This window comes from Gnatocerus cornutus, unplaced genomic scaffold (genome assembly GCF_029298725.1).
Source record: "Gnatocerus cornutus isolate USDA-ARS CGAHR unplaced genomic scaffold, icGnaCorn1.1 Chromosome13, whole genome shotgun sequence".
Lineage (NCBI taxonomy): Eukaryota > Metazoa > Arthropoda > Insecta > Coleoptera > Tenebrionidae > Gnatocerus > Gnatocerus cornutus.
This window is the reverse complement of record NW_028275361.1, coordinates 2022000-2040896: the sequence shown is the minus strand read 5'-3', so window position 1 is coordinate 2040896 and position 18897 is coordinate 2022000. Positions and strand designations below refer to the sequence as shown.

The window sequence follows — 18897 nt, the reverse complement described above, 5'->3', positions numbered from 1 at the left end:
TAATTTCATTCCCGCCCATTCGCCCCATTTTGGAGAACTTTGGTAAACGAGTTAAAAACATGAAAAACCAAATGAAAAGAGTAATTGCAAACGCGACGAACCTCGCCAAAGACGACCTAGTGTAGAATTCGAAGACAATTTACTACGTCTACGATGGAAGCTGGGGCGAGTAGTAGAGGTGCACCCAGGTAGTGACGGTTGTGTGCGCATAGTGTCAATCAAAACAGCAAGTGGCGTAATTAAACGTTCGGTAAAAAAAGTGTGCGTTTTACCAATAGACAATAATTAGTTAGGAGTTATTGATCAAGTTCATTAACCCTTAGTTTTTTCTGATATTTTTTCATTATGTTCATGCATGGTCACTGTTTTTATGTACAGATATTTTAGTTTTAGGTGTGTTTTGTTTCATTTTTAAAGTGTTTTTCATTTTTTTCAGTGTAGTCATAAGACATGCCTAACTTGTGTATAATAATGCATTATTCTATAAAATGTAATTTCATTGTTTATTCGAAATATTTATTTATTAATCAGCCTCTTTATGTTGAAGTTTTAACTTCAAGGAGGCGGCGTGTGAAATATTCCATTCCACCCCATTGGTGGTAAAACCCTTGACGGGTGGGGCCTTTTAGATTTTAGTCAGTTAGTTTTAAATAGTCTGTAAGCCGTCAAACAGTAAATACCTACAAAAATCGAATTCAATTTCAATTCTGGTCCTTCGAATATATCAAACCAAGATAATCCACAGCGTGGTCAAGTAGATTCCAATTTAGTCCTCATATCTTCAAATCCGTGAATAAAGTCACCACAACGGGTAATCCAGGAGGGTTTTGCTCCATTCAAATTTTGATTTTTTTTGCAGAATTATTATCTACAGCGGTCTCTGATATTGTAGTTAAAATGTTTGTACTTTATTCGGGTTCACCCTGTATTACAAAGAGAATGTCTTCAATTAAGAAAACAATTTCTAGAAATAGCTAACATAGATCCTCTTAGATACATTACAATTGCTGGTGTGTGTATGGCTAGATATAGATCAAAATTATATTAAGAAAGCAGTGGTTGATAATCTAAAAAAAGATCAATATTCTCCACAATTAATTTCTTGGTTGAATAGTTTTGATATTCCAAATATAAAACATGCATTAAATGATAATGAAGTGAAAATATGTGGATCAAAAGTTGATGGCTTTGATAAAAAACTAATACAGTCTATCAATATCACGATTGTTTTTGGCATGGTTGTACAAAATGTTATAGTTCAAATTTTATTAATAATAAGAACAAAACAACTATGGAAGATCTTTATAAACAAACAAGAGAAAGAAGCGAGCAAATAAAAAAAGGCTATAATTTAATACAAATTTGGGAATGATATTGGATTAAGTCTAAAAAATATAAAGAAGAAATGAAACAAAGTTAAAACAAATATAAAGAAATTGAAGAACTTAATCCTAGAAATGCATTCTTCGGAGGAAGAACTAATGCAACAAAACTGAAAGTTAAGGGAAAGAAAATAAAATATATAGATAATTGTAGTTTATATCCAGTAGTACAATGTTATGATGATTATCCAGTTGGACATCCTACTAAAATATTCAAACCTCCTTTGTATAATTCAAATTGGTATGGTTTAATCAAATGTGCAATTTTACCTCCAAGAGTTTTGTATCACCCCGTTTCTGGCGGAAACTAACATTTCCATTATGTCAATTGTGTGCAAATTAACTCATGAAGACCGAAGGCCGAATCAAATAGATAAATGTACTCATACGAAATCTCAAAAGAATTATTAAAGGAACCTGGGGTACAAAAGAAGTAAAAAATTGAAAAAGAATACAAAATAATAACTATTGATGAAGTTTGGCATTTTGAAAAAAAATCGAGTTATATGTTTAAAGGATATGTAAAAGCATTTATGAAAATAAAGTTAGAGAAAATGAATGGAGAAATGATTTTGAATCAGAAGAAGAATATAGAAAAGCTGTAAAAGAAAATTTAGGTATTGAATTGGGTAAAATAGAAAATAATCCTAGAAAGAGACCTGTTGCAAAAATATGCTTAAATTCCTTATGGGGTAAATTTGGTCAAAGACAAAATTTGAGCGCGAAGAAAACTAAATGAATATCCTAATTTCCTCGATCAAGTACTATTCAGTGAAGAGGCCAAATTCAATAATAACGGAGAAGTAAATCGCCACAACTGCCAATATTATGCCCAAGAAAATCCGCACTGGATTCGTGAAACACACTTCTAAAATGTATTCTCAGTTAATGTTTGGGCTGGCAATATAAATAATCACATTATTGGTCCCTACTTTTTTGATGGGTATCCTAATGGTGTAAAATGCTTGAATTTTTTACTATCTGAGTAGCCTGAACTGTTAAAGGATCTTGATCTAAATACCTGAGGAAATTTGTAGCTGCAACAAGATGTCGCTTCACCGCATTACCATAGAATTGTCCTTGAATATTTAGATCAAAGGTTTAGAAATCGATGGATAGGTCGAGGGTCTGAGAATATGTGGCCACCTCAAAGTCCCGATTTGACACCATTAGATTTTTTTCTATGGAGGATTATTAATCAAAGGGTGTATGACACACCAACATTAAATGTGGAAGATTTAAAAAAACAGAACACGTCAGAAGTGCAAAAGCTGTCACAACACTGTAGAGCATTAAACTATCTTTTTTAAACAGAATTAATGCATGTCTTCGCCCAAAATTGTTTTTCGCCAGTTAACGTGAAAATTGTAGATATTAAACGATTAACTTCAATTAGTAAACCTTGTGGATATGAGATGTGATGCTCCTGCAAGATCGATCATAAAAATCGATTGATTAAAGAAAATCAAGGCAACCTCTTTGGAAAAGAAGAGCTCCTACACCATGAGATTGAAAAACACAAAGTTGCATTTAAAATCAATATAAAAAAGTATTCTATCAAATTTTATAATGAGGAGAATTTTAGAGTTTCAATTTATTTACATTGCAATTGCACTCCCTCAAATTTTTATCTGATTGACAAAATAAGTAACTTATGGGTATCGGAGGAGTGTAATTAAAAAAATGCCCTCAGTATCAGTATTTTAACCTGTTTTTTATTTACTTTTTATATTCCTTCAATTGAAGTGTGTTTATCATTGCAAATAAAATTTTGTATATACTTTTAATTAGTTTATATTTTCACTAATTTTAAAAACAATTTACTTTTTTAAATCCTTGACATATTTGCTTTTCAACAGGAGAATTTTTTGATTGAAACCGTATTCATCTCTGTACTGAATAGGTCCATATAATATTATAATCATAATTCATTAATAAAAGTATATTAAAGAACGTGTTTTATAATGGCCAATTTGGTGCACGAGTTCCCGATGTACAAAACGAGCCGTAGGCGAGTTTTGTAATGTTACGAGTGCACCAATGCCATTATAAAACAAGTCCTTTATACTATTTTTTCGAATTTGCACCCTTTTTTAATAAAAAAATTAAATTTTCCAATTCTTAAGACTTTTCGTTTTACACGATTGGTAATGGTTTTGTAACCACGACTTGCCACTTGATTTTCAAATTTAATTTAAAATTTAACATTTATTGAGTTTCACTGTCACTGAATTTTGATATAACGCAACTTAACCTTACAGCCAGTATTCACATTTATTATATTTAGGTACAGTTATTGTTGGCCGCAAAGAACAATTCAATTATATTGATACATTTTTTGTTCACGGATCAATTTATTAAACACGAATCGTAAAATCCAAATTGACCAAGAACTTGACAAGAAACAGGTGACTAATTAGTTCTGCCAATTCTTAAAAAAAAATTCCCACTGTGAGTTCTTTTATAGATACCTATAAACAACTCCAAATTGAGTACTCTAATGGACCTATTAAAGCGGCAAATTCGAAAAATACAGTTTTATATCAATTTTACAGACAAGGTGTTTTATCCCGGCGGAAAAATCTATCAATTTTCTTTTAAAATCGTTATCCACATAGGTTTGTATAATATGCCTTCTACCTTAAAAACAGGACAGAATCATTGAAATATCTGCTTTTTAAATATACGTTTAAAATTAGGGGAAAATCTTCGAAAAATCTTAAATTTTAAATATATCTTAAAAACGGAGCAAAATGTTAAAAAAACAGTGTTTTGCTTTTAAAATATACCTTTATAAAAGCAAAATTTGTTTGGACAAAATTGTATTCATGTGTTCTAGATTGACCCAACAAAAAACAAGGTAGGTGCCTGCCTTAAAATTTTAAACTTTTTAAAGATACTTTAAAAAAAGGGGATAGATGCCATAAAATTTTAACTTCTTAAAAGACCGTTAAAAATCGAAGATAAAATGCTGAAAAAACAAAGTGTGCTGAAGAAGCTGTTATAGTAGTTTTGTGCATTGTGGGAGTTTCATCCACCAGTTTTGCCGCCCCTTCGCCTACGTAAACAAAGAAAGGTAAAAATCGTATGAAATTACAACATATCAACAATTCTACAATGTTTGACGTGTTAATTTAGATGGACAAAGGTAAAGGAAAACAGAAAGCCACTGCCTCAGCAAAAGAGCCTGATGGTGGACTTTATGCTAAAACATCTAGCGTTCGCTCGCCATCAGGTCTCTAACCCCGCCAAAGTGTTCAACTTTTGGGAAGAACTAACCCAAAAGCTGAATGCGTCTGACAGAGTCCGGAAGGACAAAAAGTAGTGGCAGCGGGTTAGTATGGTTACCTCTTAAATCCATAATAATTTTGTATGAATTTTAGTGCTGGCGGAATTAGAAATCCTCGACCTGACCTGGCCTTTTGGAAAAAGCAGGAACAAACAGGAGGTGCCGGCCCCAGTGAGGATCCAGATTTAGTTTTAGTAAATCAGCTAGATCTGAAGATCTTGCAAATTCTGAGGCCACACTATGCTGGCGATGAGACCGTAGAGCTTGGTTCTCAGGTAAGTCTTCACATTAAAGTTCCATTTTTGCAAAACCAAGAAATGGACCAATTAACATTTATTATATTTCAGTTAAAATAACATTTTAGGTTACTTAAATAGATTCATGTAATAATTAAGATGAGTTTAATTTTTGTTCACATTTACCTATGTATTATAGAAAATCCTTGTTGAACCTGTCTCTCAACACTCCGCACTTCCAAGTTGTGCCGGCGAAGAACATCCTACTGTAATTGTTTCATAGAAAATATTCCTTCCCTCAATAACATTCGTTTCTTGTAGAATCCTTCCCCAATTACCATCCACAAGTAGGGCTAGTCCTGTAGCCAGGAGGGCCTCAAACAAAGACGAAGCCCGAAGACACCGTGGGTCAAAAGTTGCTGAAAGCAGAAGATGAGGCGAACCGTCTTCGCAGCCTCCTGGTCAAAATAGGGGAACGCCAAGCTGATGCTCTCGAAAGATTGACCAAAACAAGTGAAACATTTTTAGATCTATTTACAAAATTTGTTAATAAATAAAAACTTACCAACAATTTCGTTTTCTTTCAAAAAGCAACCTCACACATGATGGATGGAATAATTATTTTTATTGCGCTTGTGCAAGTTGCGAGCACAGAATAGGTAATACAGAACGCTGACTTAACGTAAATTGTTGGTTCCAAGAGAGCGCCATCATGCGTTATGCCCATGTACTAAACTGAAAAAAAAAAGATAAAAGTTCCTCGTCGGGGTTCGAACCTGCTTCGCTTCTTCCCAGACTGGTGAGGACTTTTAAGTCTCTCGCGCATTCCAATGCGCTACATGTGTTCTTACCCACATGGCATAATCTATGCAAATCAACCGACGACTGCAACTTTGACCTTGGCACTTAGCAAATTTGTATGCAAATTAATAAGATTCGTAATTGGCGCGCTGTATGACAAAAACAAAAGATCATTCGCTTCTTATCGCACCCATTGAAGGAGCGCCATCCAGCCGGGAATAAAATGAATTAATTAAACAACAAAGGTGATAATAAGATGAACGTAAGTTCGAATCTCACAAAATTCATGTTACAAAAACCCACTTTTTTATTATATTTAACACGTGTCTAACACTGTAAGATAACGAAAACGAAGTGGTTAACAAAATACACATCAAGATCATATTTAAAGAATTTATTGAGAAAAGTTACACATAATTAATGTGACAATGAAAAAATAACATTTCAATGTTGAAAATTTCTGAATTTCATACAGTTAAAAAAGCAAACAAAAACTGTTTCTATGAGGTTGTATGGTGATATACTCGTGTAAAAATCTACCCTGAATTTCTATACATGTTATTTTTTTTAAAACAATAGACACTAAAAATATACATAATATACACAATTTAAATGAGAAATTTACAAAAAATTTACAGAAAATCTTTAATACTACTAAAAAGTAATTGAAAAATTTAAAACCAGTAAAAACTTAATATCTACTTTATCAGATGGACAAAAATAGTAGATTTTTGTTATACGGCAGAAAAGTAGTACTTTTTGTCGAGCAATTAAATTGTATGCAAAATTGCGAGACAGTAAAGCCACTTTTCGGCCAAATAACAAATAAAACTTTTTCTCCAAACGTTAAATTCAGTTCCACGACCGACAATGAGTGAACGCAAATTGAACTATAAACATGGATGGCTATGCATGTAGTTGTCATTGATGACATTTACTGTGAAAAATATTGGTTTCAAAGGGTTTCAAAGTTAAGATCGTGCAAGTGCAAGTGCAAAATGTAAGTCTCAAATAGTACCCGTCACACAAAGTACTTTTTCTGCCTAGGTAGCAAAAGTGTTTCCATGTCAACGAGCGCTTTTCATTACTTATAACAAAATTGCCTACTTTACTGTCTACAAACGACTAAAAAATAGTGACCTTTTGTGACGTTTGGAGAAAAAAGAATTTACTAAAACTAATCTTAAATTTTTCAATAACACCATCAGTAAACACCAACAAAAATATTTTTTAAGCCAAATTAGGAACCTACGCTGTGTGCACCTGTTTCCATTTATTACAATTTATATTCATCAAAAATAAACACTAATTGACGATTATTAAAAACTACTTTGTCACTAAAATGATCAAGAACACTACAGTTTGAAATATTTACAATGAAAAAAAAAGTAATGCTTTAATTGCTTTAAATTGAATAATAATTGATAATAAAATTGTAATAAATAGAAATATCTACGCGAAACGATCATATATATCGCCATTTCCAAAATTACTTCCGAAAACGTCGGTATATATGATGCATTTCTTTCTCCAAAGGATCTGGATTTTCAGGCAAAGTGGATTTACCAGCAGCGAGCTTATTCAGCTGTTTTACGTAATTGAAAATGTAAATTTTCAAAAACAAATGAAAAAGTTCAGCTTTGACTGACTCGCTGTGGTCACATGCATGAAAATCAAAATCAATTGTCTCTCGTAGATGACTAATCACTCGGGCTGAAATTTGATTATGATAAACAGCGGAAGGTATTAGAATTTTCAAATGATTATAAAGTTTAAGTAAAACTTTAATCACATTGATGTTCATATACTGCAACCGCCGCTTGTCATCATCATATTCCCTCAACTCCACTAATCGATGATGAAGCTGATCCGGCTCTCCATAATGTTTTAAGTTACGTAAGCAGATTTCACATTCGTACTTCTCAGGGGAGATGTGGTGAATGAGAAATCCACCTATATAACCTAAAACATTAGTGTCTGTTGACACTTCAGCTTCTTCATCAATTTGTGGAGGAAACCACCGATCGCTCCCAGTCTGCCTTCCACTTTGAACATTTGTTTGACCTAAATAATCTCTAATGTTAACCTGGAGTTGTTCAGTGTCTGCCTGACAATTGGACCCGCGAGAATGATAGGACTGAAAATTCCTAATAAGAAGTGTCTTGTAAAAAGGAATAAATGCATAACAAGATGGATTCGTGTTTCGTACTCCACATTGTCTTATTTGACCAAAAAAGTTTTCTAACGGGTCCTGGTTAAAAGCCCGAGCCGGAAAAGACTTTACACCTAGTTCGTTTACAATTTTTTTGATCAATATAAAACCATCCAGAGTGCGAATCCAACCATCCAAAACTGGAGGTCGGGCTTTATCAGATGGTTTTGATTTTATGAATTCCATACTTGAAAAGAATTTTTTCCCTTTTATCCAGCACTTCAAATGAGGCGATTTCAATTCTACTTTTCCACGCAATGGAGTCCAAGCACACTTTCCAAAACCTCCGTTAACACTATCAAAAAGACTATTCAGAAATGCACAGAGAACGGCAGTCTGTTTGGCATCAGGTGGTAAAACCTCTTTAACAAAACCAGCCGCAAAACCCATCATAGCAGCAGCTACCGATCTGCTAAACACCTGAGCACACAATGATACTTTCATTTTTTGGACGGAATTTGGACGAATATGAATTTCAGAAAGTTTAGGTGCGTGTCGCACAAGTTCTCTCTTGTCCAATTCATACATTTTTATCACGTGTGCCCATTTTGCCACCATTTGTTCGTCACCCTCCTTGAACTTTAAATTTTTTGTAAGCAAATTATTTCTCATGCTTTTTAAGAGATGAGGAGGATCAAATAATGGAATAACTTTGTGGTTTCTCACAATTATTACATTATTTTGTTCCCCCTCATCTCTTAAAGAGACAGATTGGCGCTGCTGCCGTGTTTGTTCAAGGAGGGTGTCAATCGCCTTAACATTTGTGGTGCCCTGGTCACAAATTGAGGCGACAATGTGCAAACCAGCATTAGTAGCTGCTTCTACAATGGCCTTGAAGTAGCAGACTATTGTTTCTGCCTTCATTGTGGACTTGCAAAATGCAAACCCTATAGGTTGTTTCCACCTTCTGACCACCCCGCGCAACATAAAGACAGTAACATGATCCGCTACCTCATTGATGCGTTCCCAGCCATCATCTGCAAAACCCATTATTGAATCGGAATATCTTAAATAATCCAGATGCGGTTGAAGAGACATTTCATCAAAAAGTAGATTGCAAAATCTGAATTGCTCATCTTGTTCTACTCTTTTCCGCAACACTTCAAAAATGGGTTTTGAGATGCCTGGCTCGACTGGTATTTTGTTAAGTACAGTCTTTAAGGTACCGACAGTTGGTAACGTAAACAATTTTGATAGAAGATTGTAGTCCTTGGACCACTCTTCCATAAAGCAATGGCATCTGCCTTGTCCTCGAACGTAAATCTTCTACCAGAAGGTTTACGTCGCAAATTCTTAATTTGGCTTAAAAAAAACCTTTGCTGGAATGGTGTCAACTCCTCTAATTGCTTGTGCAACCCCGTGTTCGCCACCGCTTTAGCCGCAACTTTTATTGAGTTTCTACTCCGGGACAACCGATTCAAGCGTTTTTCCAGCTTCTGCGCCATGATGTACAGCTTCTTGACGCCTGGTAATGTGAAGCTGGCCTTGGTTAAACCGAAGCGTTTCAAAAGCGTTTCTGTAAACAAAAGATACGTTAATATAAAGTTTGGATAAATCAAAATATCTTACTTTTCCTTGTTGTCCCGGCACACGGGGTTACTGCCTGCTGTAATGGGGGTTCTGTAATGAAAATGTGTTAATGTATTTATCGGAACAGGTTGAGTATAAAAACCCACGTCATTCCATTGTACTTCATAAAAAATAGAAATAGCGGAGGAAAAATTTTAATAATAGGTTAAATATGCTCAAAGTTTGAAGTAAAAAATTTACATTTTCACAATGTCTTTGAGGTAAAAAACTATTGCAGGTGCATGTATCGTAATTAAAACTTGTGAGGATTATTGTTACACACAATTTTGTATGAATAAAATAAAAATTAGTGTACCAAAGTTTACCTTTATACGAAAAATATGCTATAATAATTACCTGTTGGGGTGGATGGCCTTAGTTCACAGATGCCCTGAATGCCTTCCGTCTCCAGCATTACTGAAGAAAGCGTCGACTGCGCTCTCTCAGGTTTCATTAACACTAAAATAAAAAAAACAATTACATAAAAACCATTAAAGTAATCAATCTGATTTTTATCTTACATTTTCTAGGGGTCCTCCCTACTCTTGGAGACTCTTCAATTTTTTGTAGGAAGAATAAATTTTCCTTTGGAGGAGTTAAAAACTTCACTTCAACAAGATTTTTTTCAGACGGTCCAGGACTGGGTATATAATCAATACCTCCCGACGTGCTCGGACCTAATTAACATCAGATAAAAACAAAAACAAAAACAAAAAAAATGATTACCTGGCAATGAATCACGCTTAGGCATGGCTGTTGGGATTAACCGATTTGACTCCACATCAAAATCTTCAGATGTAAAGTGCTTAAAGCACACCCGACCTCTTTGAAATATTTGATGTGGAGTCAAATGTAAATAGCGCGGATTGTCCACAATATCCACCCATTTTTTAAAATTATCATAATCCCTGTTTGGATTCGGAAAACGATATAGTGGCCTCGTTCGATTTCCGCAATTTACAAATGAGCAAGAATTTGTTGTTGATGTACCTGCCTAAAGAACGAAAAGTTTAACTTTTTAATGCTAAATGGTGAAAAAACCGCTTACCTTTGACATGCTCAAACGAAAATTATGAACTTACAAGCTAGACAAATAGCGAAGAAAAAAATTATAACTTGGAAACACAGCGAACTATTCAAAACCAAGTGAAACAAGAGAATGAACGCACGGAACACAAATGGGTATAAGGGTGGTGGACGGTCCGGATGTAATAAAGCAATAAACTCGCCCAAAAATACTAATGCAAAACAATTTCAGTTCCTTTCACGATAATCTGGCAATGCCCCTGAACAAACCCAGGCAGATTTTATTGCAGTAAACCACCGATTGCCATAAACGGCTATCAGATTATCGTGACGGAGGCTCTACCAATAGATCCCAGGGCAACTGATACTCAACCTTTTTAATGATATGATGAGTAATATAACCATTCGATTTTCCGGATTGTGTTGGTTGTTTGCTCCAGTAACTTCTTTAGTGGTAACTAGATACTTATGAAAAAGCGCTTCCACCTAAAAATTACTTCACCCTGTTATACCACATGCGGAAAAATCCCTAAAAAAATAGTTAGCGATTCGAGACAGGCAAAAAGTGTTTCACGATCATTCAGTACCTGAAGATCATCTCGCGTAATTGTGACTACATGATGATTTCTCTTAAAAAATAAATCCAAGAATTGTAGCAACGGCGACTTACAGAATAACTGTACTCACATCTGGAACCCATTGGCAACCCTACAGGGTAGTCCTTTAGCACGTCACACTTGTCACAGTATTAATGACTTAACTGAGACAAATTTACTCACTTGACAACTTCCTCAATAAATTAAGCATGTTTCTCGCTAACGGCATTCGGATTTGTAAAGAAATGACCGCCTCATTGAAAATAATTTCTTACACGCATTTCGGGGAAAGTTAAACCTTCATAGTAAAATCAAGATCTTCTAATGTGCCTAATCATAAGTTAACCAAAGTATGGAAAAATAAAATTTTGGAAATTATTACCCCCAACCACCAACCGACATTAAAACCCTTAGAACAAAAATGTACCGAGCAGGTCATTTCTATATTATGTTGAGGACTGTTACCCTAATTAATTACCCAAGTATTAATTAAAATCTCAATACGTAAATTAGTGCATCATGGTCAAGTTACAATTAAGCACTCCAAAAGATCTTGAATATACGCAAACATGGTGAACCTAAAACATTAACAAAGGTTTAATGGAATTAATTTATGATCCAGGATTAAGTTGATCACAAAATACTACCAAGTGACTACAAATCATCAAAATAAACATGAACGATTGTGACTTTGATTATGACAGTTAATTAATGACAATTTAGCATTAAATTAGAGTTCTGTATTACCTACATTTGACGTTTTGTCGAATGTGGCGCCTCCCTAGATTTATGCCCACACTAAAACAATTAAGAACCAAAGTCGCCTATAAAGCTTTTACCCCGTGGTTGCGAGAAATTGTATTAGTCTGAAGAAAGCAACCAACAATTCTTTTTTGCACTGTATTTTTTTAATGTTTTAATGTCATTTAAACTTAAATTTTGTTCAAAGAAATGCTTGCCCCTTTCTGTGTTTAAAACATAAGATAAAACATTAAGATGCAATTGCACCCCTGACTACGCAGAAAGGGACTGAAAAATTATAAAAACGTCTCTCAAAATCTTGGATGTCTGGTCTGGTCTGGGCTAGACCAAGCAAGTGGAATCGCTCCTTAACAGACCACCGACTTGTCCAGACACTTAAATAAACAAGTTACAACTACCAATGAGTTTTACTGTAAAACACACCACATAATGTTTTATACGAACTTCTTCCTTAAATGACAGTATTCCTTTTAGATCTCTCCTAAGCCTGTGCATAAGCATGACCTTTAGCCTGAATTAGAATCATTACTTGCACTCTCACCATCTCCACAAACACCCACTACAGAACAGTTTAAATTATCAACCTTTGCCATCCACAAGTTCCAGGTGCAATCCTTCAAAAAGAACCGAAGAAGAAATAAACCGTCTCAAAGCACACCTGGTAACGATGGTAGAGCGTCAGACGGTTGCTCTGGAACCGTTGGCGGACACAAATCTGGCCATTCTGAATGTTTTAAATAACTTGGTGAATAAACAAAATGCACAATAGAAGTTGTATCTTACTTTTTCTTTTGTTACAAATACTGAACGATGGTACGTAAGGTCGTAACGTAACAACTACTTCTGCGTTCTGGATCACAAATAATCACAGCAACATCTGGATCACAAAATAATTTAATTTAATAAAATTTAATGACCAAAATGAGACAATATTGCAACAAAGTGTGAAAGAAGGTAATGATCCTTGGGGTACATAAATATTTGATTATTGATGTTCATTATTACAGAAACAGTGCAATTCTTATTTCTCGAAGATAACAATGAGAAAAACAGAAAAAAAACCTGCTAATTCTAATACAGCGACTGAAACTACTACAGAGACTGATACCAACACAGAAACTGAAACAAAATTTCCGACTGATTCGGCATACCCTGGCATTAATAAGTGTAATTGATGCACACGACGAAGAAATGAAAACCGAAAACAGTTTAGGAGCATCGTGAGTAACGAACTGTGGAGTCAAAAAATTGAAGTAAGCATCACATTACTAAAACCTAATTCAAATTAATTAAGCAGTACATTTCAGCATTCTAAAGTTTCTTGCAAACAAAAGTGACCAAATCACTTGCGTACATACAAATCTGTGAAAGATCTCAAATGGAAAACTGGAAGAGGAACCACAAAATTTCTGTTTCGTGAACAAATGGCACCTACAAATGTTAGTCCACATACGTTGGATATGGCAACACTAGACAACGACATACATGAATTAAGAATCCATTAAAATACCAGGAACTGCAAATCAAAAAACAATAACAAAAAAAGAAGGGTGCATCCAACCACAGAATATATAAAATTCAAGAAGGGGTATTAACGAAAATCAAGCAAAAATAATTGCAGAGAGAAACAGTAGTGATACAAAGCCGGTATTTCTGGTCATCTGCCAATCAGGCGCACAAATAGCGGCGGGAAATTTAAAAGTGTCGCCGGTTGGAAGCGCTGCCGTTAGTCCGTGACATGTGCGGGCGCGCCTAAATGGCGGGAGATTTAAAAAATTTAAACTTGACAGTAACTTTTGTTTGATGACGGTGGGAATTTGATAGCTGGCGGCGGAAATTTTGGCAGATGTCGGCAGGACATTTGACATACGGAATAGCGGGAACTTTGAATTTGGACATTAAATTTTGCAGGTCAAGATGGCGCCTTTAAATTTTGAATTTGGGAGATGGCGGAAATTTGAATTGACAGATAGTTGTAATTAAATCGATTTGTTATTATTTATTTCGCTGTCTATACAAAAATCAATCAAGTACTGAGACCAAAAGTTAAAATTGTCCGTTATTTTGCTTATAGTCTGATTTCCGCGTAATTTGTTTTTTGGAAAAACCGCAAACATTGATAAGACCATACGTTCAAATATCCGAAAATATCAACAACATAAAGCGTGCAGTGTTGAGCTATTCTTGAAATGTAACTATGATGATAATCTGTGCTTTTATGATTTCTGTCGTGATGAGAATGTTGCTGTGTGGTTTACAAATAAGCTTAAACAAATTGCAAGAAATGTCTCTGAAAAAATAATCGAAGCTATGGGTTCAAGTCCAAGCTTTAAATCAGCTGTTTTATGTCACATATGTGGGGAATGTTTTACCGAAGAAGATAGACAACAAAAAAACATTGTAAGAGATATTTCTCCATTGAAGATATTTCAAAATTAGGAAAAATCACACTTTTGCCAATCAATCTAGAAAAGTACATTGCATTCACGCTGAAAGATTAAAATACTGATGAAATTTAGGTACATTGATTCTCTCAGATTTATGAATGCATCCTTGGATGAATTGGTATCTACTTTAGAAGCAGATAAATTACAACATTTAAAACGCGAATTTATAGACTTAGATGAGAATTCCTTCAAATTACTCACACGTAAATGTGTATTTCCATACGACTACCTCGACTCAATTGAAAAACTACCAGAAACATGTTTAGCACCAATTGAAAAATTTTACAGTAAACAAAATGATTTTCTGAAGAAAATTATCAACATGGTAAAAACGTTTGGACTAAATTCAAAATTAACAACTTGGGCGAATACTTGATTTGTATATGAAAATTGATATTTTACTATTGGCCGATGTTTTTGAAAATTTCCGTCGAGTTATGCATAAAACGTATGGTTTAGACCCCGCATGGTACTACACATTATCAAGTTTGTCAGTTATAGGCTTCTGTAGTTTTTTAATTTCTTCCTTTGTTAAATGATCTTTAAACTGCTTTAAATGGATCCTGTTTTTTTATTATTTTACGATTTTTTAAAATAGCGTCAATTATTTCAGCATGCGAAGCACTAGTCCTCTTTGTGGACGCTTTGCCAGGCTTTGTGGACATTTTACTATCAGTGTTAATCATTTATATTTAGTGAAAAAAATATTCCCGGATATGGATTCGAACCTTGGACTGATCAAAAAGTTTTTTTAGGTTTACAAAGAATTTAATCTTTCACCCCTTTTTATCAATCCATACCAACTTTATTTTTGGAGTTTACGAAGAATTTAATCTTGCGCCAGGGACTCTTCGTTGGTTATTGAATTGTTTTGGACTTTAATACTTTCTAAATATTGTATGTCTTTGTACATGTTGGCTACTTACTGTTCAGTTAATCTTATTTTTTCAATTAATTGTCTTGTACGTTTTTTCAGATACTTTATTTTGTTATCTTGTAATTTACTTATTCTTAGTTTTATTCGCATAATTTGAAGATCAATTTCATTATTATCTGAAGATTGATGAATTTCTTGAAGAAAGTTTGTAACACGTTCACCAGAAGTAGACGACATTTTATAAATTGAGTTATGAAGGTTTTTATTTTATCTGTTGCATATTGTCAATATAAGTTAGCATAGAAAAAATAGTAAATAGAATGCCAAGTCACTGTTTTTTTGTGGTTTTTTTCTTATTTGCACCTCACTCAAGTCAATAGATATCCTTCCCAACGAAATTTTAAAATTTTAAATTGAAACCTAGCAATAAAATTATAGAACAACGAATTAATAGATTATTCTAAGTTACCACTTATCAAAAAATTGTCATTGCATAACAAGTTTTTTCACAAAAAGTAATCATATGAAGCTGTGCAGTGTTCAAACGTGTTTCAAACCTGGCCCTAAATTTCACCGATTTCCAAATCCTGACAAATATTTTGAGAGGTTTAAAGAATGGGTGAAGAGAACAGGCAACAGAAATTTAGAAGCTTTAGATTCAGGCAAAGTGTACATGCAGCACACTGTTTGTTCACGACATTTTAATTTTTCCGAATTTGGAACAAACGGAAGGCTTTTAAATTCAGCAGTTCCCAGTCAATTAATTCCCTTCGGTACTCTTTTAGGTAATGTAAGTTAAAAACTACTCACAATCATTTTTTCTAGATGATTGTGTGTCAAAAATTCAAGAAACAAGTACTTTAGAAGTTACTGTAAACGATAACCCAACCACTGAACCAGGTGACAAAATCTGTAGTCGAAAAAGAAGCTCTGCACGAGATCTTTTCGAACAACCACAATGCAAAAAGTATAAATGAAATCTGTCACCAGTTAGAAAACAAAATTCAAAGTATGTACAGAAATATAAGAACTGGCACGTGCTAACAAAATTCAAGCTTCTTTATACCGAAAACGTTTAAAACTTGCTCAGAGTTTTAATCTCAAGTTGGAAAGTACTCGTAAAGTGTTGGGCAATGATGCAGTCCACTTTTGCCTATCCCAATTACGAAAACGGAATATTAAACCAAAGGGACGGAGATACACGACTGACGAAAAGTTGTTGGCATTAGCGTTATATAAGCAATCAGGAAGAGCTTATTCAAAGTTAAGACAACTTTTTGCAATCAAAAATCGACAAACACTTATGGCGATGTTAAATAAAATTCCCTATTCGAAAATTTAAAAGATGCCACATTGAAATTGAACCAGCGAGATAAGATATGCACACTAGTCTTTGATGAAATTTCTATCATGCCTCATTTGGATTATGACAAAAATACAGATCAAATTTTTGGTTTTCAAAATTCTGATGATAATAATACTTTGGAAATTGCTGCCCACGCTCTTGTTTTTTATCTTTGCAGATTGTTTAAGAAATGGAAACAACCAGTGTATTTTTGGTTTTCTTCTTCTGCCACAAAATCGGTTGTTATTGCTGAAACTTTAAAACTTTTGTTAACAGAAGTACAAAATTGTGGATTAAATGTTATGGCAATAATATGTGACCAGGGCCAAAACAATCAAGCGGCTATGAATCTTCTTTTAAAGGAATCGACAAAAAATTGAAAGTTAAAAAAAGGATAGTTGTACAAAATCAGGAAATTGTGCCACTCTATGATCCACCTCATTTAATCAAGGGAATCAGAAATAATTTAATAACAAAACATTTGGTATGGGACACAAACGGACACAAACTGCAAGCAGAATGGGAACACATAATGCAAGCATATATGAATGATCAGCCTTCTGGTGAACTTCGTGCGCTGCCAAAAATTACCGATTTTCATGTGAAACCTAACAAAATTAGAAAAATGAAAGTTTCGTACGCTACTCAAGTTTTAAGTCACTCTATAAGCGCAACTCTTTCCCTCATGATAAAAAATAGTAAGTACCATTAGGGCAATCGTTCTTGATAAACAACAAATAATTTTATTCACAATCAGTCAACAATTGTTCATTTTCTAACTTTTCGTAAGGTGGAAAGTGAGCTGTTACTACGGTAATTCACTTCCCAACTCGCTGGGAAGTGACCATTTCCCGACCTCCAAATGCCAGATAACTAGATTTTGATAAATGAAGTAGGCCGCGTTACTGAATTTGACATTTCTATCTTGTCATTTGGCGTCGAAGTTGATTTCAAAAAGTGTGTGAAATGGATGCTGAAGCTTCTATACCGTTTAAAACTAGTACATTTTCCGGAGAATTTTACAAAAAATGAGAAGAATGTCAACATTTTAAGAGGAGAAACAACGATCACTCTTCGTTCACATTTAACATTAACGGTGTTCTCTCTAATATAATTTAACTTGTTAGTTTTAAGTTTCGTTGGTTAAATATATTATTCATTTTACTATTCAAGATATTTATAATAATAAAGTTGTATTGAAATCAAAAATTCCTAACCTGAAACTTCATGAATTGACAGTAGCGACTTTGGTAGGAGGTTGAACCAAATTGAACTAAAGTCCGTTTTTTTATTAAAAAACCACCAACACCGCACTCTCCCAGCACTTTACAACCGGCAACATCGTCGATGGTGACTTTTTGGTGATAAAATCAAATAGGTTAGTTACCTAATTGACAATTTGATTTCACAAAACGGCCTTTCAGGCTGTGCCGAGTCTTTTCACTATTAAATCCTTTGATTTGCAATCCAACAGGCTGTAAAAGAAACGTTTTTAACGGAAACACTGCCTAATTTTCAGAAATGTCAAAAATTTGACAATTATTTTCTCACCAAAAATCTCCCTAGGCAACGTTGCCGGTTGTAATGGAGGGGAATTGCGGTGTTAGTGGTTTTTAAAAAAAAACGGACTTTACTTATTCTCTTGATGCGTGTGCGTACGAAAAAGTGTTAAATATATCCACTCCAGATGAGTCATTTCCAATGTAGAGCATGGGCGGAAGTAATTTGGTAACAGTTTTTGGAAGCAAATAAACGTTTAACAATATTGGACTTTTCACTTTCTTTATTATTTTTTTTAATATGATTGTGAATAAAATAGTATACAAACCTCGGTTGAAGTTCGATTCCTATCTCTCGAGAAATTGTCCACCTCGGCTGACGCCTCGGTGACAAACTTTTTCTCTCGAAAAAATGAAAATCATGAACTTCCCACCTCGGTATGTAATCTACTATTACAGGTGATAGTAATCTTCCTCAGTCTGCATTTGGAACAGCAAGAATAATAAAATTCTTCGACAAACTATTTGACAGTGTTAATGGTAGTTCACTTCGAGGACATAACGGGAAACCTCTCCGCAATGGTGTTTCGAAAAATTCTGGCCACAAAAATTTTTGGAAAGAAGCAATAGAAAATTTAAACAACATGTACTTCATTAATGCAAATGGTGCTAAGCCAATACCTCCAGCGTTGAAAAACTGGGTGAAGACTTTAGAAGGATTTTTGGACTTGTATGAAATTTTAGTAGAAAGTGGCAAGTACAAGTTTTTCTTACCTAGGGCGTTTAATCAGGACGTTTTAGAAAATGATTTTGGAAGAGTTAGAAATTATCGTCCTCGCGCAATTAATCCAACAAT

At 34.2% G+C, this 18897-nt stretch overlaps 1 protein-coding gene across 1 annotated transcript; it reads right to left on the bottom strand.

Annotated features, from left to right (window-relative positions):
- Window positions 1-9073: 9073 nt before the first annotated feature.
- Window positions 9074-9936, bottom strand: LOC148166804 (uncharacterized). Its single transcript, XM_088048469.1, has 3 exons — window positions 9847-9936; window positions 9490-9540; window positions 9074-9436 (listed from the first exon to the last, which is right to left on the bottom strand). Exons 1-3 carry the CDS (start codon window positions 9902-9904, stop codon window positions 9078-9080), a joined length of 468 nt encoding a protein of 155 aa, XP_087904595.1. The 5' UTR covers window positions 9905-9936; the 3' UTR covers window positions 9074-9077.
- Between the last annotated feature and the right edge of the window lie 8961 nt (window positions 9937-18897).

What these genes read in the sequence shown, in the direction of transcription:
- LOC148166804 (XM_088048469.1), bottom strand. Translation starts at nt 9,904, where the DNA reads ATGCTGGAGACGGAAGGCATTCAGGGCATCTGTGAACTAAGGCCATCC. An exon ending in AAGGCCATCCACCCCAACAG is followed by an intron (nt 9,541 to 9,846) that starts GTAATTATTATA and finishes TTTTCATTACAG; the next exon opens with AACCCCCATTACAGCAGGCA. An exon ending in TGCCGGGACAACAAGGAAAA is followed by an intron (nt 9,437 to 9,489) that starts GTAAGATATTTT and finishes TTTTGTTTACAG; the next exon opens with AAACGCTTTTGAAACGCTTC.